The following is a 27,918-nucleotide window of genomic DNA, read 5'->3' as shown; positions in this document are numbered from 1 at the left end:
TATTTGCGCCATTGTCGTTGGCCCTTGTTCTTTTTCTTCGCGTTTTTCTCTTCTTCTCGTGCACGACGGGCTGTATTTTCCTTTTGCTGCTGGAAGGAAAGAAGAGCAAAGGGGGGCAAAGAGATGAAAAAAAAAAGAAAAATTTCGGCATAAGCTCATGGAGCACAATATATCGCGGGGTTCTGCTTGTGTTGAACAAATAGAACTTCTCTACACACGGTTAGATATAAAACATGACGATATTGAAATTGAAGAGTAGGGGGAACACACGAGGTATATAATACGAGAAGCAAGTAGCTCAAGATATTTGTCCGTCGCGAGCATTGGAGTGTAACAAGTGGTTTGGATTTTGCTTTTCTTTGCCCGTCAGACCACGGGAATTTTTGTTGTGCTGCTGCTGTGCCGAAGAAGACGTCCAATTGGATAGAAGAAGTGCCCCAAACACACGGCCATTCAATTAAATCGATCCGGAAGGAAGGTTAGTGAGTTGGTGTATTCCATCCATTGGTTTTATTTATTTTCTATCCTGTGTGGTGGAGAAAGCATAAGCTAGAGCTATAGCATACACAGTGCAATATGCGGTGCTATCAAAAAGTTTTCTACTACAATACATGCTATATATAGTAAACATAGTTATATGTATGTACGACGTATTCACCCCTCATGAGCTTTTGGGGGATGTGCTGGCAAAGATGGAATCTTGGGGAAAAGGAAGCTCACAGTGTTGTGGGGATGTTGTTTAATTACCCATCATCGATTGAAGTGCGCATCATGCTGGGTGTGTGCATTGAAGTTCTTAGCTCTTTGGGTGCATCATTGTAACGTACAAAGGGGGCTCCACAAGACAGGAGGGTTAGACAAGATGATCTGGTGCAATTATCAATTGTTTGCTAAGCACTCATTACATATTTGATTATCAATTTTACGCAACATATACAAGCGACAGGAGCTCAATTGCACCATAGTCTTGGACAAATATCGACAATCTCTTCAAGTGCATTTATAGTCTGTGCAATTACCCAATGAATATCACATTATATGTATACCTACATTAATTATTTTGTAACATTATAACCGTGTGCGAAATCCTCAAGGAAATAGCGTTGTAAATTAATCATATTACTTACTGTTTAATCATGGAAGAAAATAAGTATAGGTATACAAAGAACATTTCTTTGAAAGATTTTTATACGAGGGATTAACGTGGTACAAAAATGCAGAAATTAAATAATAAAATAATTAAGGGTGGTTTTGCTGAAATTCCATTGGATTGGATTTTATTGAAGTTATTTTTCGCTCAACATTCTATAAAGACTGAAAAATGCAACAAAATACCTACATTCTTTCACTAAATGAGGAAATTATTTTTTTTATATAACATTTACCACAGAATGCTAAATATTAGTTAAATAGTATGATCTCAGGATCATATAGCGCATACTGGGATGTATTTAGAAATATATTTTAAGGGGGAGGTTTTAATATTCTTAATTTTTAATTTAAAAAATAACTAAAAAAAGGGTTGAAAAGAAGGATAAGAGTTATGTTTATGAAGAAGAAATTCTTAAATGGTACAAGGTGGCCAGGAAATTCGGGCACGATTTTAATCGCGAATAACTTTTGATTGGATTGAGATATCTGAAAACTTCTGCCGCCAAAAGATGCGTAAACTCAAAAAGTTTTATTTGCTTTTTATTTTAAGTCAATATCTTCGAAATTGTAGCTGCTAGAGCAAAAAATGTAAAAGCTACATTTTTTTTATGGAAAACGATGAAATATACTGGAATTCATGTCTGTTGAGTTTCTCAAAATCCATTAAAATTTTGCAAATTAAATTTAAATTAAATTGAAATTAAAGAGGCCTTTCTCGACTTTATGCGACCAAATATTCAAGCATTCTCAGAATATTTTTGAGTAAAAGCAGATATTGCCATCATCGGCTATTCAGCGTTTATTTGACATGAAAAGTAGTATATCTGTCATGAACAAAATGCTTTTTTCCTCGTTTTAACGGCTTTGAGTTTCCTCATATTTTGATTAGATTTATTATTATTAGATTTATATGGCAAAAGTATGGTAAAATCATGACCTAATTTCCTGACCATCCTGTATTAAGTATTATTGAATTCAAATTAGTTTTTCATACAATTCATTTTTTTTGTTATTCTAATTTTAAGTCTAATTTAATTCTAAGTCTATGTCTAAGCATAGCTTAAAAATACTTTTTTAATATAATTTTTAATTTGGAATTTTTTAATTGATTAATTAAAAGAATTCTGAGCTATTAGAATATTTCAATACTTAAATACCTACCCATTAAAAGATTTTTTTTTGATATTTTTTTCTCTGCCAAAAAAAAATTCATTGCTAACCGTGAATTAATAAAATCTTTTTAATTCAGATTTAAGGGATGAAATTATATAGATTTCGTAGAATTTGAAACAAAGCATAATGATGGTTGTATGATAAATATAATTAATAAAAAAAAAACGAGAAAAGAAAAATCTAAAGTAAATAACAGAACCAGAGTTATATGTAGGTATAGCATATCTCACAGCCTAAACCTACATAATTCACATGGTTGAAAAATATATAATACATTTTTTTACTACTTATTATAAGCTCCGATGGTGTAGAATTATCTCGTGACATTGGGGGTTCTCTCTATCTCTCTCTCTTTTTCACCTGGATCTATTTGTTGTTATCCCACATTACCAAAGAAACCTCTTCTGTACCATAGAGCATACCTGTACCCATTGGAGAACCACAGAACACACAATAGCGAGAGATCATTTTGCAGCAACTGAACACACATTTAGCTCTCGGAATTGTGCCTCTCAAACGTAACAATTTATTTATACCTAATTTGTGTGATGGTAAAATAATAAGCTGGCATTTACCTACCTGTTATCTCTTCTATACCTACTCTCTTTTTTTTTCGCCAAGTTCCCCAACAATGTACGTAAAACTCTATTAGCATTCCCATAAGAGTTGGTTCTCATTTCCACATCATTTTATTTTTTAATTTTTTGTAATTACTTTGGCAAAAAATCACGTCGCTTTGAGAATATTATGTATACTCGCAGGTGTATATATGGTGAGATTATTAGCAAACACAACTTGCGCTTAAATATGCACTAATCTAAATTCCTCATGAGAGAGATGTGCATCAGTTGAGTTTTATTTGCAACTTGTTATGCTTGTTTACTTTTTGCCGGTTGCAGAAAGTCACTGAGGAAGAAAGCAAAGTTTTTTTTCTCTCTTCTGGGTGCTCTTCTCTCCACTCTATATAGAACTATTACCGGGAGTCTTTAATAAATGTACTGGTAAGCTGATCAAGCTTACGAGAGCTGTGTTTCTTTCAGTGTACCAATTTTGTGAGAGCAAACTAGAACGCGAATTAATTTAAATACGCGCAAAGTCGGGAAAAGTAGAAAAGTCATACCCTAAGAAATCTTTAAAACGCCATATCTCGGGAACGGCTCCATAGATTTTCGAGTTTGAGCTATCGTTGGAAAGGTCTTAACCTCAACTATAATATATTAAAATATGAAGTAAATCGATAATGGCATTTTCGAAATATTCGAGTTCGAAATTTTCGAAAATTTTGATTTTGACTTTAGCGCCTCTCGCGGTCATTTCTCGAACTTGCAATGTTCTAGACATTTGTAGGGCTTCACGAAACCTTTCATTTGCACTTGTGTTGATCAAAGTCGGACTTGTAGAACCCTAGATATGACATGCCAACTTTAGAAGGCTATATCTCGAGAACGGAGACATAGATTTTCTTCATTTTTGGCATGGAGCTAGATAATATGGTCAGCTATAACATATCAAAAAATGAAGCAAATCGATAATGGCGTTTTCGAGATATTCATCGAAAACTCATCGAAAATTTTGTTTTTGATTTTTGGCCCTCTAGCGGTCACTTTTTAAACTTCTGATGTTCTAGAGAGTTGTAGGGTTTGTTGAGATCTTTCATTTGACCCCGGGTTGATCAAAATCGGTCAAGCCGTTTTCGAGTTATGGTCGATTTTCGATGAAAAATTGTGGCGGCCATATTGACTAAACGGCTTGACCGATTTTCGAAAATGAGGCATCGTTGGAAAGGTCTTGATGGCCCCTACAACATATCAAAATTTCAGCCCTCTAGCTATAATAGGGGCTGAGATATAGGCAAAACAAAATTTTGGGGTTATTCAAAATGGCGGACGGGGGGGTGGGGGGTAAAATTTGACATCATAATCGGATGTCTTCCAGTCGATATTTGAACTTTGCCGTTTACCGCAAGTCTCTATCTATCACCGTTCTCTCGCAATTTAGCGTTGTACTCCGGCCGGACGGACGGCCGGAAAAAAAATTTTTTGGCGCATACGTTTTTTGGAATGTGGGGACCCTAATTCGTGCTCATCCCAAGTTTGAGCCCGATCTGACGACTTTCGATTTTGCTCGGTACACAAAAGCTGTGTCTGAAAGAAACACAGCTAAAATTTGCAATTAAAAACTAATATAATTTTCACGAGATTTATTTCATTGCAAATGTTGCGTAGAGAGGGGAAATCAAAGGGGCAAAAACGTGGCAAAAATTAAGTACAAAACAGGTAAAATTGCGATTATTCGTTTGGGAATCATTGAAAGGGTTTGAAAATATTTTAAGAAATTTCCAAAGTATTGCAAAATAATTGAACCCCCTGAGGGAACAAATACGAATGATTAAAAAGATTTAAATATATAAACAAGAACATAATTTTCTCACAGTTTTACATTAAAAAAAATAAAATTTCTCACGAGGAATTTAATTTGTTTCACGATCATTAAAATTAAATATTTACAGTGCAATAAATTTTCCGACATTATGCAATAAAAGTCATAAAATTGTAATTTTTTACTGTTTAGAAAATTAAAAAGAAAAAAAAACCAACAGAGTAATAAAAAAATCTCACCTAGTTTAATTTAAATAATTGAGTATTTCTTCAAATCAAATAAATGTCATTAGGAGATTAATTAATAATTAATAAGTAGGTACGTAGGTAAAATAATAAGTTCATGCGAAAATAAGAACTCAATGCCCCCAAAAGAATGTTCCTTTGCTTTGGAAAAGCTATCATTGCAATGAAAAAGAAAAAAAAGCTTGTAATTTTCCCATTGAGGTGTGCATCTGAGGATTGAATGAAAATCATTAGGCATCTCGTGAAAAACTCCCACTTTTTTGCAACTGAGAGAGTTTATGTACCTCAAAGCACCTTTTTTTTGCATGACAAAGAATGCAAAGATTTTTTCTTCTTAATGTATTTCATGTGAATGATGGAAAAGCAATTAAAATTACAATTTAAATGCATAGATATTCTTCCTCATGTCATGTCATATTATATGCTCTATGATGTACAGAGAGATGTAATTAAGCAACATCTCTGCGAGCACAAGGGTCAGTTGGGTGTAGTGGATTATTATAGAGGAATCTGCTACCGATGTTGAGGAATACATTGTGTTAATGAATAGTGTGTCATCCCACAGACCACAAATGCATATAAAATATCATTTTTTTTTACCTCACTGAGAATAAATTGATTTATTCTCAAATTACTACTCGCTGTACGGTGTGGAAGCAAAACATCAAAGAGGCATCACGGCAGGTGGTGAAGTTCCTTTGATCTTGTAGTGCAGTGAGATTGTAAATTTAATGTCTAATGCATTAAAATCATTAAAATCCATGTTTATTGGCATCAAGACCAAAATTATTGATGAAATAACTTTCAATCATTGGGGATGTTGTGTTAATTGCAATCATTCTATATGTTTTGCATCCAATCAACGTGAAATTATTGGTAAAATATTGCAATTGCAGCAATGAGAATAATTGAATATGGTCTGTGTGGTTCACGCCAGTTTCACGTACACACACGGTAGGTATGCTATCAGCCTCTTTGTTCTTTTGCTTTTAATGTGCAAAATTACATAATAATTAAATTTATGATTATTGATAAAATTTAAAGATCTTAATCACTGACTTGAACAAAATTTATTTAATATGCCAAATCTTTAATTTTGCGAAAATTTCCTAGATATTTTGCGATTTGGAATTCCCCTAATATCAATTCTAAAAATATTTGAACTTTGCAACATTTTCATTACAATTTTCGGCTGTCCCTCCCCACCATCCCACCATCCCACCTGCTCGTGACAGACATTGAAATCTAATGGATATTTTTGGAAGAAAATGAACATTCCGTGAATAATTGAGAAGATGGGGGTAGAGCAGAGGGGCCAAACAAAAAAAAAGAGCATAATTAAATTAAGCCGGTTCATTAATGTGCGCGCGAAGGTGAGGAAAATCTCCACTGACACTCGTCACTCAGGTGTTTTGTAAGAGGTCTTCTCTCCGGGAGCAAGTGCGTCTTCCGCACGTAAATTCTGGATTGAGAATTGAAAATTAGTTGAAAAAAAAAAGCTTCAGTTGAATATCGACACAAACCCAATTAGCACAGGTGAAGAGAAGAGTATAGAGTAGTATTCTGTGAAAAATTAACATTCAATTAGAGAAACTATTAAAATCCCCAATAAATGTTGCATAAGTCTGGCTATTTCTCGCATCTCAATTATCTCTGAAATTAACTCTCAAATGTCTCTGCTGTTGCTGTTGTGGTTTACATATACCATTGGAATGGGGCCAGTGTCATCGAAATAGTAGTGAGAGAAAAAAAATTAAAGGGAGGTGAAGAGCTTCAATCAGCTCTTTATCGCGTCAACAGGGCGGAAAATTGCGCCAAAATAATCCCACTTGTCGCTTTTTATTCAATTACTCGCATTTCATTCTTTTTTTTTCTTGGGCGGCGTGATTGCCCCTAAATGGGTGAATGGTGTGCGCGCACAGAGAAATCTCCAGATCAGAAGATGTTGTCATCCCAAAGAATCAGCATCATGTATGTGCCACATCAAAATTGTTCGTGTTACTCCCATGAGGAGATTATTCTTGCGCGCGAGAACTTCTCAACCCACGCCATCCCACCATCGTATACATAATCTTCACACTCAATGAGACTTTGTTGGTGAATTAAGACCAATTCGATGCTTTCTGTGTGATTATTACTTTTGTGTCGCATAATGCAGGAAATGAACACTTCACAGTTCTCACAGCATCGCAGTTCTTCCTTTTCACTCATATAAAAATACATAACCAAAATTTCATATAAGAAACTAAAAAGGTTTTTAACTTAAGAAGATTTCTGAAGATTGTAAATCAAAGAACAAAATATGAAGAAATTCGTAATTATTCTATAATTCAATAGTGGTGAGGGCTTGGGTAGACTTTAGGGGAAAAGTAGGGTCATATAAGGGATTCAGAGAGGTGTGAGAAGTCTTCCAGGAATCACAGTTTTTACTTGAAAAAAAAAAAAAATATAGAAGTGTTCTAGAATGTCTTACTATGTAAAGAGGTTGTATTCTGTAAATGATCTTTTATTTTCTTGCAATTCAAGAACTTAAAAAAATTTAACAAAGTTATAAGATTTCGGTAGGTTGAATGGAAAATAAGAAAAATCCTTTACAGAATTTTTTAAACAACTTTATTCAAGAACTTTTTTGCGCTTTAAAAGAAGAATGAAAATATGTTTGATAGAATTAACCCATGTGCTGCTGTTTTGACGATGATTTTTGTAAAGTTATTTTTATGCTTTATGAAATTTTGACAAAAAGAGAGGCAAAAACATATAATTTGTGTCGTCGATTTTTTTTTTAATTATTGAATAAAAACCTGCTATATGTCTCTAATTAAATCTCTGTGGAAAATAGGAAATTTATAAAACGATTTTCTGACCTTGTTTGATCGAGGGCTGAATTCACGGCTCAGTCGGGCTTACAATTTTAAGTCGGTATTAAGGTTTTAAGTCAGTTTTTTTTAAGTCGGGATTAAATTTTCCTGAATTGTCCTGGAAAATATATAAGATTTTCTGATTAAAGAACTAATTTATTATATTTCAATTTATTTTATTTTATTTCGTTTTAATTTATTTTATTTTAAAAATTTTAAATCCGACTTTAAAAAACTAACTTAAAACCTTAAGACCGACTCGTGAATTCCGCCCCGAAAGAGGAATTTCCCCATAAAAAAATAAATAAATTCCTTTCAGTTTTTTTTAAAAGAACTTTTCAAAATATAACGAATATTGAGCCTAGTTCTGAAAATTCTGGATTTCAAGAGCTTTAAGTTCAAATTCCATAAATTTTAAATAAAGTTTATTTTCCAAAATAGCATCATCAATAATTAAAATTATTCTCCAAATATTTATGATTAATGTTTTATTTCTTTCTCTTTCCACTGTAGAATAATCTCTCAACATTTAACTCGTGATCAAAATAACGCACAACAATGCCAGGTGTGTTCAAGTACAAATTAGGTATCAATGAATTCTCATCGAATGGATCGAATTTGCTTAAATCCCTCCTTGCGGAATTCATCGGGGTTTTCCTGCTGAATCTCTTTGGGATCTTCTCCTGCCTCCACGGAACTGCCACTATGATCTCATTCACCTTTGGCCTCGTTGTCTTCATGGTGGTTTCGGTGAGTATCAATTTAATTCAGCAACAAAATCACAACGAGTGGGCTTTGTGCAGAAATTCCCGGGGAAATTTCCAATTGACCATTATTGTGTATTGTGTGCCGTGCACCAAAATGGGCAATATATTGTGGCGGGTTAAAAATATCCTACTTGCTATTCATGCGATGCGTTTCAGTGTCGCATCGGAGAACCATATTGAGTGGAGAATTGCTGTTTCTAAAATTGCAAATGTCCAATAAAATCGCACATCTACTCACCTGTTAACAAGTCACCCAGGTAAATGGCAATGGGGCGGTGAGAATTGCAAACAGTCTTTGCGCTCTCTGTACAAAGTGGTTATAAAAAAAGCAAAATTCACTGCCCAAACATGATCTCAGGAGTGCAAAGAGAAGAGGATGACAAATCAGTAGATTGAAATTGGAAAAGTTAAATCTTGTCTTTGCCATAATTTCATTATTATTGTTGTCAAATGTGGCACAGACTCGTTGGGAATTTAATTGCATTCAGAGTTGATCGTTGTTTTTCAGATTATTATTTTAATGTTGCCGATTGGAATTGGTTTACATTGAAATGTCAACGGATTTTTCATTATGTATTGTGTACGTACATATTAAGAATATTTAAAATAGGTCAAAAGAAATTTTGAATTTTCTCGATAAATCGTTTCATCTTCAATTTTTTATGGATAAAATTTTGAAAAAACCTTTTGGTCTCTACAATAAATTAATTACTAAATGAATCATAAAGCTTCCCCAAAGATAAAGAATTTTATCTTAAATCTATAAAAGATTTCTTCGCAACTTTGGCTGCAATTTTGTGTGTTTAAGTTACTATTCTAGGAAAGTTGCAGCAAGTTGTTGGTTAGGGTCAGCATAGCATCGTCAATGCCTGTCCCTCATTGCCCTTCTTCCCCACAGTACCACATGATGTGGATTCTATGTCTTCCTCTTACTTAGATGAAGTAAGCACAAACACAGAGTGAATCTCTGTGAATTCAATTAAAATCCTTCTCACCAGCAGTGGCTTCTTGTGATATTGTTCTTGTGCGCGGGGGGAGCAAAAGGAAAAGGACGCTCTGGAGAGTCAACAAAACTTCTCGCCTTGTTCACGAGAACGGGCGTGGGGGTTCGTCATCCCCATCTCATTCTACCCCATACCTAAAAATAAAATAATTAAAAGACACTCGAGAATGTGTTGGTATTTCCTTCATCATCGGTGGTGGTGGAGCAGCAGTGTATGCATCCTCCGTCCGCTTGAGGACCAATCTCTCCTCCTTACAGGGGTCTCTCGCCTCAAATTCAATTCCCATTCGTGCACAAGGCAAAAGTACAAGGGATGAAGAACGTGCGAGAGGGTACAACACACCGGATAACCTTTCTCCAGGGGACTCCCAACACTCACACTGTATACCACCAATTAATATTCCGTGCAAATAGCATTCATTTGTGTGCCACACGAGACCTGCTGGTATTTCCTTCTTCGTCATGCGGACAAGTCTAAAATGATGAATTTTGAACGCGCGCACGGGGAAAGGGGTGCGCTCGCCAAAACCTCATTCTGAGGTGCATATAATTCAATAATTCCCGAGTTAATTGCACTGTAATCCCGATGCTCGCTACATTTCTCTTTCTTGACGAGGAACCCCTTCCCCCTTTTCTACTCAATCCTCCTGTTCTGATGATGCTTGGCGTGCAAATTCTTAAGATGAGTATACTCGCAGAAACAATAAAACGTCTCAAGTACCATTCACCTGCGAATTACCTCCAAGCATTCAATTTAACTTTGTCCATTGTTCGTTCAACGAATAATTACTATAAATGTGTCAAAAATTTAACGTTTTAAAATGAAAAGAGGGGTATGTAAGTTCTGTATATGGGATCAAATTCAATTTATGAAGATTTGTCCTTAAAGAGAATTTTTCAGTGCCGATATTATTTCTTAAAAAAGGTGCCTATTCTCAAAAATTTATTTCACGATTGCCTTGTGTAAGCTCATCATTGAAACATTAACACTAATGTTTCATTCATTGATATTAAACAAAGGATGAAATTCACTATTCAGACAGACTTAAGATGCTTTAAATTTTCTTCGGATTCTGAAAGTTTTCTGAAGATTCTTTAAAAAAGTTAAGATTTCCGAGATTTCCTAAGAAAAATTTAAGATTTTTAAGTTTTTTTTAAAGGAAACTTAAGATTTCTTAAGTAAATCGAACAAAATGCATATTTTTTCATAATTTTCACGAATTTTGATGTCCGAAGACGATCAGAAAAAAAATCATCGCGTTTTAAGAATCGATTCAGCCTGACATAAAAAACTTAGAAAATTTAGAAGACTTCTAAAATTTAAAAATCTTAATTTTTTCTTATAAAATCTTAATTTTTTTTTAAAGAATCTTAAGAAATGTTATGAAAACTTAAGACGATAGGCCTTATTCAGCGACCAAGAAACCCTTGAAATCTTTGAATTTTGTACTGAAATTTCAAGATTTCAAGCGAGTTTCAAAGGTTTCTTGGTCACTGAATAAGGCCTATTCTTAAGAAAACTGAAGTCTTTCTTAATAAAACTGAAGTCTGTCTGAATAGTGAATTTTCTGCAAATAGAAAATGTTCTACATTGGCGAATTCTAAATCTCTTTGGCCCTCTGGAACACTGTCTTTGTCCTGAGTGTTCCTTCGAAGGAAGTAATGACCCTTATTAGCTTGAATAACATCCTTTAGGAATATTTTTTCCTGATAAAATTTGTCTACAGGAAAAAATACCTTTTAGTGGTTAATTAGTACACCTTGACATTGAAGAGAATATGATAAAAAAATACTCTTCTCATACTTCTCTCACTCCTCTCAACACTCATTTTCCCCACCTTTTACCACTCCATGCATTTAATTCATAGTGGCGCGTGCTAATGAATTGCTATCGCAGTTTATCAATTACAGAATCACTCTGTGTGCGCTCAAAAGACAATTTGCACAATGAGACAACCACTTTTCACGGGCCATATGGCGTAAAGATGTGTCCTCGATGGAGGTAATAGATAAAAAAAATTTTATTGATTGATTCTATCACTTTCTCACGTACGAGAAAAAAATGGTTGCATCGTAAAAATGGCAAATGGCAATTAGTCTTTACAATCCAATATGGGGCAAAATTGGAAAATCACATGTCTTTATCGGCAGATTATACAATGAATTTTTCATTGATAAAATCACGAGTCTGCTGATCGTTTCACCAGAAGCAGTAAAATGTCTCATGAGCGGAAATCTATTGGATGAAATCACTCATTTTATGTCATTCTCCTGTGGAACTTCTTTTTTTCTTCTTATCACACAGACACGTTGTAAAATGCTGCACATATACGGACAGCGTGCGGGGAGCATGGGGAAGAGGGAGAATGATGTTGCAAAAGAACCATCCGCACAGCATTTCAATTAAGAATACTGGCGGATGGGAATTAGAGACAATTTTCCGCCCATGGAGGTATCATCTGGGTCGTACTAAATTGAAAGAGAATTATTTAGTTGGTATCTCCATATGTTGTTGATGAAAAAAAAAACTATTCTCTCTTCCCTGGATTGAGATTAAACTTGGGATTTACATTTTTTGGAGGCCTTCTGTTGTAACCGGGCTGCTGAATTTTCCCAATTTTTGTTTGAAAGTTAATGGCAAAAATACCTAAAAGGTCTTTAAATTTTTAAAATTTAATTTTGAAAATTAACTAATTAGCTAATTTATTTTAGTTAGTATTTCAGTTAATTAAGCTAAAAGTATTTTTTTTAATTTTTCTTTTGGTTCTCTACAAACATTTGATTAATAAAATTTCTACGCATTCTATGGAATATGAGGGTGGAATACCAACTCCCATAACATCATTGTGTTATCACTCTCACTCAGCTCTAAATGGCGCAATGCATTTTAATTGCGAGACAAATCAAATCTACACACTGTGGTGCACCCACTAATTTCCTCCATATATATTTTTTTCACTCTCTCTCTCTCTTTATAGTCTCTCGGGCATGTTTCCGGGGGTCACATCAATCCCGCCGTAACTGCGGGTCTTCTTTCCGTGGGGAAGATTTCCTTTGCACGAGCCATCTTGTACGTGATATCACAATGTGCAGGAGCCGTTGCTGGTACAGCATGCCTCAAAGCTCTCGTACCGGAAGCTCAGCAGGGTGGTTTGGGGATTACAAAGGTGGCAGAGAATGTTCTCCCAATGCAGGGACTTGGACTTGAGTTCTTCCTGGGATTCGTATTGGTGCTCACTGTTTTTGGGGTTGTTGACGACAATAAGCCCGATTCGAAGTACCTTGCCCCATTGGCTATTGGTATGACCGTGACATTTGGCCATTTGGCTGGGATTAAGTACACCGGAGCCAGCATGAATCCCGCCAGGACATTTGGATCGGCTGTTATTTCCGGAATTTGGGAAAATCATTGGGTGAGTGAGGTTTTCAATAATTTAATTAATTAATTTGCGGGAATTATGGGCACTTTGCAGAATTTCAGAGATATGAGAGATTCCTTCAAACCACTAAATACCAATTAATTCAATTATAAAATATCTCTCAATTATTAAAACATAAAAAAAAATTGAGATCCGGATTAGGTCAATTTTTAATCGATATTTCCCAAGAAATAATAATATATAATATTACCTGCATTTTCCATGCTGATTTTTCTATTATTTTTTTTTCCTCAGAACGTAATGAATAATTCTATTTACCAAGCTGTAATTTTATGTTCTTAATTAAATATCTTTCCACGTGTGTGTGTGAGATTGCCCGCGGAATTCCAATTGCGTGATGCTGATAACAGTTTATTTGCTTCACAGATTTACTGGGTGGGTCCAATTCTTGGCGGTGTTGCCGCTGCTTTGCTCTACGTACAAGCTTTTATTGCACCTGAACCCGAAGTGGATCTTGCTGAACGCTACAGGACTCATGCGGATGAGAAGGAAATGGCACGATTGGATGGGAAGAGGGATCTGGCATGAGAGGGTTGCCGCATAAGGGGAGTATGGGGAAATTTTAGCAAGATCAATCCTCCTTGTTGGGCTTGGGAGGGGCGGAAGGATGATTCCCATATCCCCAATGAGATCTCACGAGAATCTACAACATTATGCATTTTCTGCCAATTCATGAATTTTATTACTCCTTCACTTGCTCGCGTACTCTCTGTTCAATATTCATATTTTCAACAATGTTTGCACAATGTGGAAAATACGACATAAAAGTATTGCCCTCTGTGTGTCTATTTACCCTCCTACAACCCCAATTGATTGCTGATGCGTCTTCGCGAGCTATGTGAATCACCGTGAACCTCGCTGGAGGCATCTTGTGCAAAATCAATAAATATAGAGACAACTTTATCACTCAAGAGTGTTGTGATAATAAATAAAAGAGAAAAGAAAAAAAAAAGAATTTTATTCGCTCTAGATATAGAGAAGAATAAATATAAGAGAAAAATGTTGGTTTTTTTTGTAATTTTTCAATTGTTATTTTATTATTTCTCAACAGTATACACTTCTTAAAATGTATGTAATCATTAGCGAATATAACATACTGCATTTTTAATATATATTTTTTTACTTTTTTTTTGTTATCATCTCTCTCAGTGGAATCTTCTAAGTTTTTTTTTCTCTTTTGTAATAATAACAACAATTACATGTGTGCCATAATAATTTTTTTTCACCTTCTTCGGCATATTTTCTTCACTTTTTCCTCATTTTTTTTTCAAATCTCAAATTACTATTCTTTTCATTTTTTTTAAGTAATATTTTTCTTTTATACAATAGAATTTAATTTCTTCTATTAGAAATTGCAAGAAAATTAATTGCGTGTGGTTTTCTACATGTTAAAGTTTAAAAAGAAATTACCGAAATAAATTGCAAAGAAAAAAATGCAAAAAATTAACCAAAAAGAACTAATAAAAAATAATTCTTCAAAATGAATTAGTTTACTTTAGGAGAAATGAAGGGAAAATAAAGAAAATTTTATATTCATCATTTCTCATTTTTTCATCATTTTTAAATATAATTATTTAACAATTTTTTTTCAGTCGGCCTATATATAAATAGACCTAATATTTCATCTCTAAATAGCTAAAACTACGCTTCAATTTTTTTTTCTAAATTTTTTCTTTAGCAATTTTTCTTATCAGTTTTTTTCTCAAACAAAACTTCAACGAAAACCTTTTTTGTCTAACACGTTTTTTTTGGGTTGATACCACAGAGAGATTTTTTTTTAACTTTTTCATGAATTTTCTTTCGGGAAATTTTAAGGGTGAAATATAATTCGCCCATCCCGAAGATATTTCCCTCTCTATGGATCAACTTTTCTAACTCAGGCATCCAAAGAATTGTGACCCACTGAGGATTCAACAATTAATTGGCATATAATCAACTGAACGATAAGTAGCTTTTTTACTTCACTTTTTTTTGAATATATAATTCAACAATCATTTTTTTTCATCATTTACTTCATTATAATATTGTAAGGGTGTATATACTTTCATCTCATCAAATACTAGCTTTTAAGGGTATTTTTTTCTCATTAATTCTATGCAACTTTTTTTCTTCTTGCGAATTTTTTTTCAATTTCTTTTTGCGTGAAGAAATTGAGGTTCTGTGTACACAATCTCATTTTAGTTTCTTCATTCGAAAATAATTTGTGAAAGCTTGGTAAAATTTTGTTTGCAGGTTGCAGGACGAAGCGTTCTCTGTGGATTCTCTTTGTGTTGTCAAGTCTACGTATACCCACTGCGGTATACACGTTACGAGTCAAATTGATGCCCTCAAGATCAGTTATAGGTGTTGATGGAAATTGGAATCTGCTTTACCCGAAATTTAATCCCAAAAATTCCACCAAAACTTTTTCACAAATTATTTCTTCTCATTTTATTGTATACACTACAATGAAAAAAAAAATGCTGAGGGGTTTATATCATTGTCAAAGAGGTCAAAGATTTTTACCTTTTCACTTTCACATCTCTGGTATATCCCAATTTTAGTTAAACATACAAAAGAACCCAGTGGAAAATGTTTCTTTATAGAAAGCAAAAAATTTCACAGTTTTTTCATTTTTCTTTTGAAAAATTTTTCACATTTATCTCCATTTAAATATTTTAAAAATTTGCATTTATTCACTTTTTTTCTTTATTTCATTTTTCTAAATGTACTAGTGTCGTTGTCTCGTGATTTGTGTGTTTAAATCTTCACATTGCGACTTGGTTTTTATTTTTCTTACTATTTTTTTTCTTTAACAACCTATCATTTTCACAACGATGGAAACACAAGAATGAACATTAAATAATCAACATTTTTTAGTTGAAAAAATGTTGATTTTCATTGTTTTGTTTTTTTTTTTCTTGGATACATAGAGAGATATCTATTAATAGTGAAAATAAATGGTTCACTCATTTTGTCAATCCATCTCTACTTGAGGTAGTGTAAGATCTCTTTCCAATTTTATTCACGTGGAAATAAGGGGGGTGGGGAGAGGTGAGGGGGACAGGGTATTAAATGTGATGATATCTTTTATGCTTTACTCGTTCATTCTTCAGGGATGGTTGTTATGGGGAATTTGCAGAAGAAACTTCTCATTTTATTCTTGATAGCGCACACACATTCACCAAGAGAGCTTTTCTATCGTTCTAATCTGTGCAAAATATGCACACAAAAACATTTTCTCCATGGTGATTATAAGCTTTTCACATGTATTTTATGTTGTGCAACCCCTTTGAAATTATACATAGCATACATAGCGTGCTATGTATAATTTTAGAGAAGGCAAAAATACTTTTCTTTTCCTTAAGGCGGGTCTCTTGAGAGAATTGTTATAATTTACCCATTTTTAATGCTGTAATTTTTGGGGTTTTTCTTCTTAAGCTTGGTTTTCCGATGTTGGTTACATTTGTAGCCTAATTATTGAAGTGTAAGAAAATCACTTTTCGCCATCTTAGGTGTGAGGCCATCTTGTGATTTTCCGACTTTTCCAAAGAACTGTCCAAAAACACAAAGGTAGGTTTTCTCAGGATCTAATGAATGGATTTTGTTGGAATAAAAAGCAAATGAAAGAGGAAGCATCAATGAACAATGTACCAGAGCAGATTATGGAATTTCGACTCAGAGCCTGAGAAAAGTAGACAAGTATTCTTATTTATTTTTCTCAGCTTCAAAGTCGAAATTCAAAAATCTATTCTGGTACATTCTCCGATAATGATTTCTCTTTCATTTTCTTTTTACCCCATCAAAATCCATCCAGTAGATCCTGATAAAAACCTACCTTTGTGTTTTGAGGAAAATCACAAAATGGCGGAAAGTGATTTTCTTACTCTTCAATAATAAGTCTTTAAATGTGGCCAACACCGGAAAACCAAGCTTAAGAAAAACCCCAAGAAAAATAAAATAGGGCAAGAAAATCTTCTTTTCTTTCCCATGAGAGAAAAACTTGGCGCTCACCGGATTCCCTTCTGTCATCTATCTACGCCATTTCCACCACAAATAAAAAGAATTAATTTCAATAGCTCTCAAAAGAGACCCCCCTTAAACATATTTTTCTGTTAGAAATCAATACTTTATGCTGAATATGATTCGACCTAGGTATTATTTTTTTCTTATTAACAAAAAAGAATTCTTCTGACGGAGCATCACTGTATTTTTCTGCGCTATTTTAATTGGAATATTTTTTTCCTGCTTCTTCTGCAATTCTCTATTTTCTTCAGCATTATTCTCGAGGTGAGTCTGCAGATTTTAACCTTCTTATTCTTCTTTTCTTTCCCAAGCATGTAGTAATGAATTGTCGATTCAAAGGTGCTTCATGTGTTGATAAACTTTAAGTTGTTCTTTTTTTTTTCATCTTGTCAACATTTTTTTTGAGGTGTCTATACATAGTGATTTATTCATCATTAATATGTTTGAGTTCTCTACACAAACGTTCATCTTATATAGATTGCTTTTCCATTCACAATTAAAACACATACACAAAGGCTCGTTCAAAAAGTGCTTTCTTTTTTGTTATTTTTTAAATATTTTGTGTGTGTTGTTTGTTTTTGAACACGAGTTTTTGTTCTGGGAGTGTTTAAAATGTACGTCTTTTTCGGTGTGCAAGAATATATTGCCAAAATCTCCGCGGAAAATCTCATATTCAAAGACATTGTAAATTTATTCGTTTTGGAGTTTCTATAAGGGAACAAATAAATTACTTCTTTTTTGACACACTTATTTGGAGGATTAATTTGCTTGTTTTTTTTTACCAATAAATAGCTAATTCGTCACCACTTGATATACGATGCGTTTTAGAACAACCAGATTTCATTATATTATATGTATATAGGTATAGTAGATTACTACTTTCTCGTATTATGCCAATTTTCGTCAATTTTTTTTCCATTCAACACGCATCGTTGGTTTTTCCTTCAATCCTCCAATTCTTTTACTTTTTTTTTTTATTAAAATGATTTATTTAAATCTCCTGCACTTTTGTAACACTTTTTTTTTCCTCAGGAGGTTTTTTTTCTCATTTAATTTTGAAACCGAGTCACTAATTCAATGTCAATCTTCACATTTTCTTTTTTTTATGTCTCTTACAAATTTACCTAAAATTCACATTTGAGAAAAATTAACTTTTTTTTTTACCAATTCACACGTAAACGCGTAAAAACTGTGGGTGACTTCATGCTTGAAATTTTTAAGATTTAATTATTACATACACATTTCATCATGTCTCTAATTTTTTTTCTTATAAGGCAGTGGATTCTTTCAAGTATATTCTCCAAAAATTATCGCAATAAATGAGTGTATTTCATTTCCCTCCTATTTCTTTTTTTTTTTAGCTTTGCTTGTCTTGTGGATAAAGTTAGAAAATGTTTTTTTTGCAGCGTCGAGATTGTATTAGTTGAGATTTTACATTGATAAAATATTAATTTTGTTCCACCCAAATTCCAAATTCGTTGATTAGGTTAATGAGATTTTAATAAATTAGACCATTTTTGTTCTTTTCTTTCAAGAATTAAAAATTATTTTTTGAAAAAATATTGAGTATCCTGAATTAAAGATTCCTTAGAAATAACAATCTGTTATTTTTCTCATTCAGTTATGCTTTCATTTTCTTTTAAATTAAGATTAAATTAAACTTTCGAAAGTTTATCAATTTGTTCTAATATTATGTATTTAGTTGAAACCATTTTTCTTTATTTTTTTCTTTATTTTTTTCTTTATTTTTTTTTTAACTGAAATAAGATTCTCTTGGTCCAATTTATAAAATTTCATTTTTAAGAAATTTCTTTTCCAATATAAAATGTGTTTTTATACATAGATATTAGTAAAAATGATAGATAAATAGATTCATATTGGTGGAAGAAGAGAGAAAAATTGTGAATGAAATGTGTGTGGAAGAATATTGTGCAAGTTAGCCATATATAGCACAGATAGCTTATCGACTCGTTTTTTTTCTCAATCATATTTCCCTTTAAAACTTTAATGCAATTTTCCGAAGAAGAGACACTGAGTGAATCCCAATGTACTCCCTTCGTGTATGTATTATTGAATATTTCACAGAGATTAACATTTAAGACATTTTGCGGGGGAGGGTAAAAAGGCAAAAAGAGGTGGATGAGAGAAGAAGGAAAGTGGAGAGAAAAAAAAGCACGGAGATGCAATCAATTTTGCAGAAGACACATCGAGAAGCAAAGTCGATGCACAGATGAATCCGGAAGATGCAGAGAGATTGAAGGGTGAAGAAGGAGGAAGAGAGAACGACACTTAGAGTACATTTATATAATGCAATATGTATTACAATCTAAAAAAGGAGAATTTAACACCAATCATTAGCTCGATAGATAGAGTGTGCTTTAACAATTTATCGAATGATGCGCTTTTCCTTCGTATTCTTGCAAAGAAGGAATTGTCTTTTACATTATTTCTTGGCATTTGATTTACGTTCATCAATCAGCCGTGACTTTATTTCCCACAATAAGCACATCTTTCGCTTTTCATTCGTATTTAGATTTAACGGGAAATGCCAAGAATAGTTTTTCCTTTGAATTTTATTGCAAATATATAACATTCAAAAGCTTTTCCAATTAAATTTCTAATTCAAAGGACTTTTTTTTTTAATTTTTCATTTGAACACTTTATTCAAGTGAAAAAAAAATCATTAAATAACCCTCATTCCCAGCAATTTAAATTTCATTCCAATTAAAAAATAAACATGCATTTTCCACCGTTTTTTTTCCACACACACAGAGAGAACCTCTTGCATTGATTATTATTTTTTTTATTCCCACCCCCAACATCAAAAGAGCCCCGTCCTCTTGACAAAAAACATTACGGAAACACAGCTATTTTTTTTTGTTTTTTAAATTTTATTACCTCTACATCAGCTACAGTGAACGCGGTAATTAATTATTGTTTCATTATTGTTTATATTTGCTGGAATAATTATTCCATTTCCATTAACATTTTTTTTCAAGTGTTCTTCAGGTGTTTTGTTTTACAAGGTAAAATTACCATATTATCCAAAAAAAATTAAACAAATTATTATTACAAAGAAAAAGCCACACAAAATGTATTAATTAAATTAAAATTTAATTACATTGTAATGCAAAGTATTCTATTGATGATGCCTCGGTGTAAATTGTTTTTTTTTTAAAGATTCATTTCGCTAATCACGAAAGACTTTTCTTTTTTTTTAGACACTGAGAAGCGCGAGAGAGATTTCCTATACACAAGAATCTAAGAGAATGGGATGATTTTTATTATCTTGTTTTTTTGTTAAAGGATGAAAGTCCCAGAAGAAGTCCTTGCACAGACCATCTCATTTGAAAGAAAAAATCATCCCAATGGCAATGCCATAAGTTTCAACGGGGTGAGTGATATTTTTTATTGACAGAAATGTATAAGAGAGATTTTAATATAATCTATGTTAGAATATTAATGAATTTATGTATTTTTTTCACTTTATTATATAGTAAGTTAATTAATATAGGAAAATAACACGAAAATGCTGTAAATATTTATTTTCTCTTTTCTATATTTTGCTCATACTGATATTTTCCCTTTTTTTATTTTAAAATATTCCTCATTTTTAGTGATATATATGTATATATATTTTTTCCTCCATCGTTTAGTAAATAAATTTCTCTCCGATAAATATTAGATGGATTTTTCTTTTAATTTGCTCTCTCTCTCTGTAATTGACGTAAATATTGTTGATTTGCATTTTTTCAAATACGGGGATTTTGCTACGTTTTTTTTTCTTTACTCTTCTACGGATGTATCGTAAATATTTCACTTTTTCCTTTACAAATTATTTTCCCTCATTAAAGTAAAAGCTTTCAATGGTTTGTTTCCGTTATTAGTTGATGTTCTTTCCCAATAAATTTTCTTTTTACATTTTTTTTCTCCAAATTAATCCTTTTCTTAGTTTCTTTTTAAAGGGTGAAAATGTAATAAAAAAAATCTTTCCACGCCATTAATTTTCAATGCGGAAAGAGGAATGAAATTTCTTTTTTGGAGGCAGTTTATACGGAGGAACCCATGTAAGAGATTTCATGCCAAGACAATATATTACAATATTTCTTGGCAAAAGTTTTTCCTTCCAATGCAGACAAATGATTGTTACATAACTCGTGGTGGAGATAATTCATAACAGCACAGGGTGATAGATGTTTGTAAAAATATTCCGTTGTAACACCCATGTATGTAAAATAAATTGCTGGACATTATTCAAAATGTGACTGTGTGTGGAACTTTCCTCCTTTTGTCCCTTTTTTTCCTTACATGTAGCAACTTTTGTCGCATTGAATATTATTTAAGGAGAGTCGGTTGGTGTTTTATTGGTTGTCCCTTAATGCTATTTTATGTAACATCAAAAAATAAATATACATATGGAAATTTTACGACATCAAGAGATAGACAAGTGAGACGAAAAGACAAAGAGCATGCAGAAAATTGCTACAAGAAATTTGCCAACCAATGGGCTTTTCCCATAAAATGTATATAGTAATCATATACATTAGCTGCAGCATGCAGAACTTTACGAGCTGTTTATTTCCTTTTAGATGTTTTAAACTTCATTTCCTTATTGCATGAAAAATTGCAGCCAAGACAGTAATAAGCGACTAAAAAATGTCTCTCTAAGACACAGCAATTGAAACATTCTAAGTGAGACATTTTTCGTGGGGCGCTCTTTCAGCCCCTACCTTGAATTTATTAGAGGCCCTTTTATATTCATTTTAGCAGATTCAGTAGGAAACATCGCAATAGCACATTCATAAGCAAACATCGTGTATTTAAAGGGGTTTTCTTTTTTTTCTTTTCATTAAAGAAATGTTAAAGATAATAAAAAGTAATATAAACTAGTAGAGGAGACCGTTTGAGGAATTTGGATGAACATTTCTAAAACCTCCTAAAAGAAAATGAATTTAATTTTAAGACGTATTCGTTAGTATTAGGTTACAAGCAGTATTATTCAAGGGGTGTTTATCTGCCGAATATTTTGACAATTTTTAGCGAATAATCACAATATTGCCAAAAATCTGAATATTCTCATTTTCAGCTAAAATTTAGTACTTCTTCAGCTTGCATTTACTACTTTTTCGGTTTGAATTTACTGTTTATAAGTACTTTTCAGGTTGAATTTAGTACTCTTTGGGATTAAATTTAGTACTTATTCGCTTTAAATTTAGTACTTTTTCAGGTTGAATTCAGAAGTTTTTCACTCAGATTTTACTACATTTTTGACTAGAATTTAGTACTTTAGAATAATGAATTTACTTCTTAAGATTGAATTTTTAAAGAATACTAAAATCTAGTCGAAGTAAATAAATTCAAGCCGAAAAAGTACTAAATTCAATAGTTAAAAAAGTACTAAATTCCAGCTAAGAAAATATTAAATTCTAGCTGAAAAAGTATACAGAATACAATGGGAAAAAGTACTAAATTGAGCTCAAAAAAGTACTAAATTTAATTTGATTTTTTCTGTTAGAATTTAGTACTTTTTTTAGGCTTTTGCTCCTCAGTTTCTATCAATTTAAGACTAAGAATTATCTGAATAATCCGAATATTTTCATTCAGATAAACACCCCTTGGTATCATTTAAATGTATATAATTTTTTTTAGATTAATCGTTATAAAAATATATTTGAAAATATATTTTAGACTGTCATATGCCAATATAAAAACACATTGAAATACAAAAGGAATTTCATCCTCTCTGCTTGTAAACCAATCTCTTTAAACCCATTTAAATGGGAAAACATTCACGTTAGATGGCTGTATACTGAATTAAAATTTCTACAAGATATCACTATTGCAGAACTATTTAGCTGTAAGAGAGAAAACTTCCTAGAAATTTCGCCATTTACCTTTCCTGTCTAGCTGACAAAGAATTTTTGTTTTTCTTAGTGTTTTTGTGTGGAGTGTTGTAGAGACTGTAAGCTACTAAATTTCTTGCTCAGTGCTCAATTTTTTTTTGGGTTTTTCCCTGGCGGGATAAGTCATCACAGAGGCACGTGAGGCTATCGCACGGATTTACATCAGGTGCGTGAGGAACTTTTCCCGCCAGATGTCAGTTCTATGTTGTGTTTGCCTTATATTTCTAGAATTATTTTTTTTCTTTTTCATCTTATATCATTTATCAAATATTGAATTCGAATGTATCACATACGCTTGTAAAGCAGATATTTTTCTACTCAATCTCATTTTTTTTACCTCTTGTTTCAGTTATACCCAATAAGAACGATTTGAACCTATAAATCTCAAAATCGAATTTGGTTTCATCTGCTTTCTTGTGGCTCAAAATTTCATTCTCTACACGTTTTTTTTCTAGCAATATAATTCTCTAAAATTTTCTCTGCTGTTTTTTATTAGCTTTAAGAAGTTTTACCACGCTATGGTTGAAAAGAAAATAAAATCTTATATTTAATAAATTATTTTTTTCTTCTTCAAATTGTATGATGGGTAGGCAAACTAATTTTTTTTCAAGAAAATTAAACCAAATCGAATCTATATTTGACTTTAAAGTGAATCCTCTTCTGATTTGGCTTTAATACTAATGTTTACTTATTCATTTTTTTCATCATTTAATTTAATCTTTTCTGCTAAACAGCCATAAGGAAAAATAAATTTCTCTCTTGTTATTTATATTTCTACAGTGCTTTTGCTTTTACATATTTTCTATTATTCCTTCATTCTACATTTTTTTTCGCATTTATTTATTTTTTGTCTCGTCATCAGCTTGCCATATCATCTCGGTGCGGGTTGTTGCCAAAACATCTGCGCTATCTCTTTTGGGGGATGAATTTTTATCTACATTTTTTTTTCAATTTTTCTTACATAAGGATTTTTCTTGTGGGTTCTTTTTTTATTACTTCCCTACGTGGATTCTAAAATTTATCCATTTTTCATCATTTCTTTTTTCTTGTTCTTTGCAACCATTTCTCACTGCACTATCGTATTTGTGGATTTCTAAGCCCATTCACCGTCGTTTTTTTTGAAAATCACAAATCCATTTTTATCTGTTACTGACGACCAGCATATCACTGCATAACGCATTTGCTCTCTATTTGCGACTTGATCTCACTCACTTGTGTTTCTATTGAGTTTTTCAGTTCTGAAAGAGCAGAAAAGAATAAAATAATAGAAAACACCGATGAATGGTGATGATTTTGGATTAACATTCAGGCCAAATTGTGGATTGTGGACGACAGTAGACAGAAGTTTGAAGAAAATAGAATTGAGTGATTACGTACAAAATGGTCGTTTTCCTACATTCTAACGTCTGTTCTAACGTATTTTTTCGTTGAATTCTGTTCCATTTTTGGTGCATAAAGAATACCCAACAAGCACAGATCGTTCTAAGAAGTCACAGCAACGTTATATTTATTTATTTATTAATTAATACAACGTTGCAGCGACTTTAGAACGATGCCATGTCTACAATTAAATAATAATTTGTTGTCACGGCAATTTCGTGCTTGTTGGGTAAATTATTCCTCCTGCGAAGACATCTTGTTGTCATCATTGAAATGGAGGCGCCTGGTTGTCATCCCTTCGGTGCTTATTCTTGCAAAATCCTTCTCATCTTCTGCGTACTCCCATTTCCATTTGAACATGAGAAAACGACCATTTCATACCCAACCACTCAATGGATTTTTTTTGTGAATAAAATAGATCATTACTTGAGTATAGTACAGAGAGTTGGAGTGGATAAGAAAGTGGGAAAAGCTTACAGGGGGATGAAAAGTTATTTAAGTAGGTAAGGAAGAGTTTTAAAATTGTGTGCAGTAAATGGGCGTGTAATTAGGAAATCACATAATTCTCACGTTATTTGGCAATTTAAATTAATTTGTGAAATTTATTTGGCAACTTTCAACATCGCTCCCCCATCTCACTCATTGGGCAATGTCCCAGTTCTAATTGAAATATTACCCTCAAGGCCCATGAGGAGTTGAAAAGTTTTGGCTGCAAATAATAAAATTTTCAGGCAACAATTCTCCCAAACCCTCCTTTTATTATTGCCTAAAACCCATCAACTTGCCTTCAATTCTTACCCTTCAAAAATTATGGCCACTTTGCCATAGGCATCAAGCAGATGCTTTTCTACTGTGAAATATTATGTATTTTCTGAGCTATATACATATGTACGTACAAATCTCATATTTAGCTCTCTCCCAACTTTACGGGGAGAGGGAGAGAGAAAAGGGGTGAAAATTGCGAAAAGTTTAGAGATTAACATTGTGTACGCACCCCCCATTCATTCCCATACCCAAGAAATACTGCCTACGGGACATTTTCAGCATGCGGATGAATATCAATCTTCTGTCAATATTTACTCTTTGCTGTGTTCACGTCAATTAATCTAAGTTTGGCTGGAAAAAAATCCTCTTAAATGGATTTTCGTGTTTTTGCAGAGTAAGTATTTTTGGGTTTTGTGCTTAAAAGGGAATGGATTTCCCCATGGGAAGCTCTTCCGGTGGCTTTCCATCGTTATGTCAATATTTTGAGATTATTCTACATCAAAATCTCTCTATTATATTAATAACATTTTGGTGAATAACGAAGCACTTTTGGTGGTTTACTCTATATTTATAGACTAAATATATGCATGCAATCTATAACAAATATTAATATAACGAATTAAGATGGGAGTTTACCTGTCTGTTGGAGTTATATTTTAAAATAAAATAACAAACAAACAGGGGATGGATGTTGCATATTTATTCTGAAGCTTTTCGTTTATGGCTTATTCCGACGTTGTTGTTGTTGAAATAAACCTTACCTTTGTTGATAAGTTTTTAAATTTAAACAAACACCAAAGTCAGTTTTTCTTCTTTATGCGGAAAAAGCTATGATTTTACATTTTAAATTATATTTTTCATGAAAATTTCAAAATGAAAAATAGGTTAAAATTAATATTTAGAGCCCTCAATCAAATCAACACAGAGAATGCGTATTTGATTGCCAAAAACAAGATTTTCCACAAAATGCACGATGATGGGTGAATGGCAATGTTGAATTGCAAATGGTGGAATTTCATTTAACAAAATCAATTGAGGGTATGTGGCTAAAATCACAAAAACACCAGCATGTGTGTGAAATTATATGGAAATCCTTTTAAGCTGCTGCAAAAACAGCCATAAGCAGTCTATTTAGTGGTAGGGTAATTAATTAGAATTTCAACTCTAATGTCCATAAATTTAGCATTGGAATTATTATTTGATGTGTTCAAACACGAAATCACATTTTATTGGAATTTCGTGTGGCAAATAATGGGCAATTTTGCAGAGTACCCACCGATTGGAGATTGTGTGTGGAACCGTAATTTAAAATTAGGTATTTTAGTCAATTTAGCACACACCACCACCCACCCTTCCATTATTGCTTGCGCAATAGCCTAGAACTTTCCAATATTGGCAATACACGAAGAATTTCAATAGTCATGTGTGTGAATATTAAATAGAATATTTTATTGTGGTTGATTCATCTATGTACATCAATGGCAAATGGATAAATAGAAAATCGACTGAAAATCCTTTCAACTTTGCTGCTTATTTACATTAATGGCTTTCAGTGGGACACTGGGGGGGAACTTACACACTAAAAATTTTCACCGTAAATTTTACGGAATGGGCATTCTACGGTATTTCTGCACACATCTTCATCTTAGTTAAAATTCTTTAACTAAAATTTTAGTAAAATGAATTTAACAGAGATCTACGAGAAAACCGACATATTTTAGTTTTTTTTAACGAAATATTAGTTAATTTCTCTATGACTTCTCCGTAAATTTTACTAAATTTTTGTTATTTTTAACAAAATTTCTTATTAAAATATCTAAATTTCGTAATTTTTACGGTGAAAATAATCTATTTTCTTCAGTTTACAGGAAATTTATGTTCAAAAAGACTAAAATTTCGTTAAATTTTACTCAATTTCTACGTAACGATTAAAAAACTAAGAAAATAAGTTTTTTTTTATCAAAAAAAAAATTTAACTATAACAACTTCATAAAAAAGACTAAGAAAATGATTTAATTTAACTATACTCTTAGGAAATTTACTGGTTTTATGATAAAAAAGACAAATTTTCCCATAAATGAACATTTACGGTGAATTTACCAGCAAATTAACTAAAATTATTTTTAGTGTGTAAAATGCAATAGCCCCCATCAAAATTAAGCCAATAAATACTAAATCACTTTAATAAATAATTTTAGCTGATCATTTTGATGCTGAACTTTCGCTCTTTTCACTCTTTAATCTAAAGAATTTCTCTTTAAATTTTCCATTTTTAGTCACCCAGATTATATTGAGCTTTTTATCGCAAAAATACAATCGCTTGCATACTAAAAGTCATTTTAGTTGAAAACAACAAAAATGGCTGCATTTTTAACCCAGATAAAATGCATAATAATATCACGAGATAAGCCACAAAGAAGCTTAATGGTTAGTTTAAATAAAAAAGCTCCATGGAGGAATTTTTTCATTGAAAATGTTGCATTTTCATTTTTCAAATTCCAATTGCAAATATTTATGTGATGGAATTCATTAAAAGAGAACCAAACATATTTGTTCAATGTGAGTGGTGTGTACACGCAAATACGCGGTAAAACAGCTTTCATGAAGCTTATGGGGGTTGGTGAAGGGGGTGGGTTCTGTTCAGCAAAAAAAGGGTGGTCATATGTTACATGTAAAAGAGAATATTATGTTTGAGGGATAAAAAATCTGACATACATAAATGTATTCAAACAACATGTAATATATTTTCAGTTTCCCAGAAGCAAAATCAGGATTTGAAGCAATTTATAAAAATTACTGCAATGCAAATAAATAGATTGAGAAAGTAAATTTACGCAGTCTGTTGCGA

The 27,918-nt window shown here is 32.5% G+C and overlaps 2 protein-coding genes across 4 annotated transcripts in view; one reads left to right on the top strand and one right to left on the bottom strand.

Moving 5' to 3' along the window:
• The first annotated feature begins 296 nt into the window (after positions 1-296).
• LOC129786377 (aquaporin AQPAe.a) lies at positions 297-14,129 on the top strand. Its single transcript, XM_055821357.1, has 4 exons — positions 297-478; positions 8,321-8,557; positions 12,556-12,990; positions 13,384-14,129. The coding sequence occupies exons 2-4, from the start codon at positions 8,366-8,368 to the stop codon at positions 13,543-13,545; spliced, it is 789 nt and encodes a 262-aa protein (XP_055677332.1). The 5' UTR covers positions 297-478; positions 8,321-8,365; the 3' UTR covers positions 13,546-14,129.
• Positions 14,024-27,918, bottom strand: part of LOC129786383 (complexin) — a 148,067-nt gene continuing 134,172 nt past the window's right edge. For all 3 annotated transcript variants that reach the window (XM_055821363.1, XM_055821364.1, XM_055821365.1), the window contains one exon: positions 14,024-24,163. In XM_055821363.1, coding sequence (XP_055677338.1) covers positions 24,090-24,163 — 74 coding nt within the window. In that variant the 3' untranslated portion in view covers positions 14,024-24,089. The remainder of the gene's footprint in view (positions 24,164-27,918) is intronic.

Source organism: Lutzomyia longipalpis, chromosome 1 (assembly GCF_024334085.1).
Source record: "Lutzomyia longipalpis isolate SR_M1_2022 chromosome 1, ASM2433408v1".
Classification (NCBI taxonomy): Eukaryota; Metazoa; Arthropoda; class Insecta; order Diptera; family Psychodidae; genus Lutzomyia; species Lutzomyia longipalpis.
Note: the sequence above shows the minus strand (reverse complement) of the source record. Positions and strands in the feature narration are given on the sequence as shown.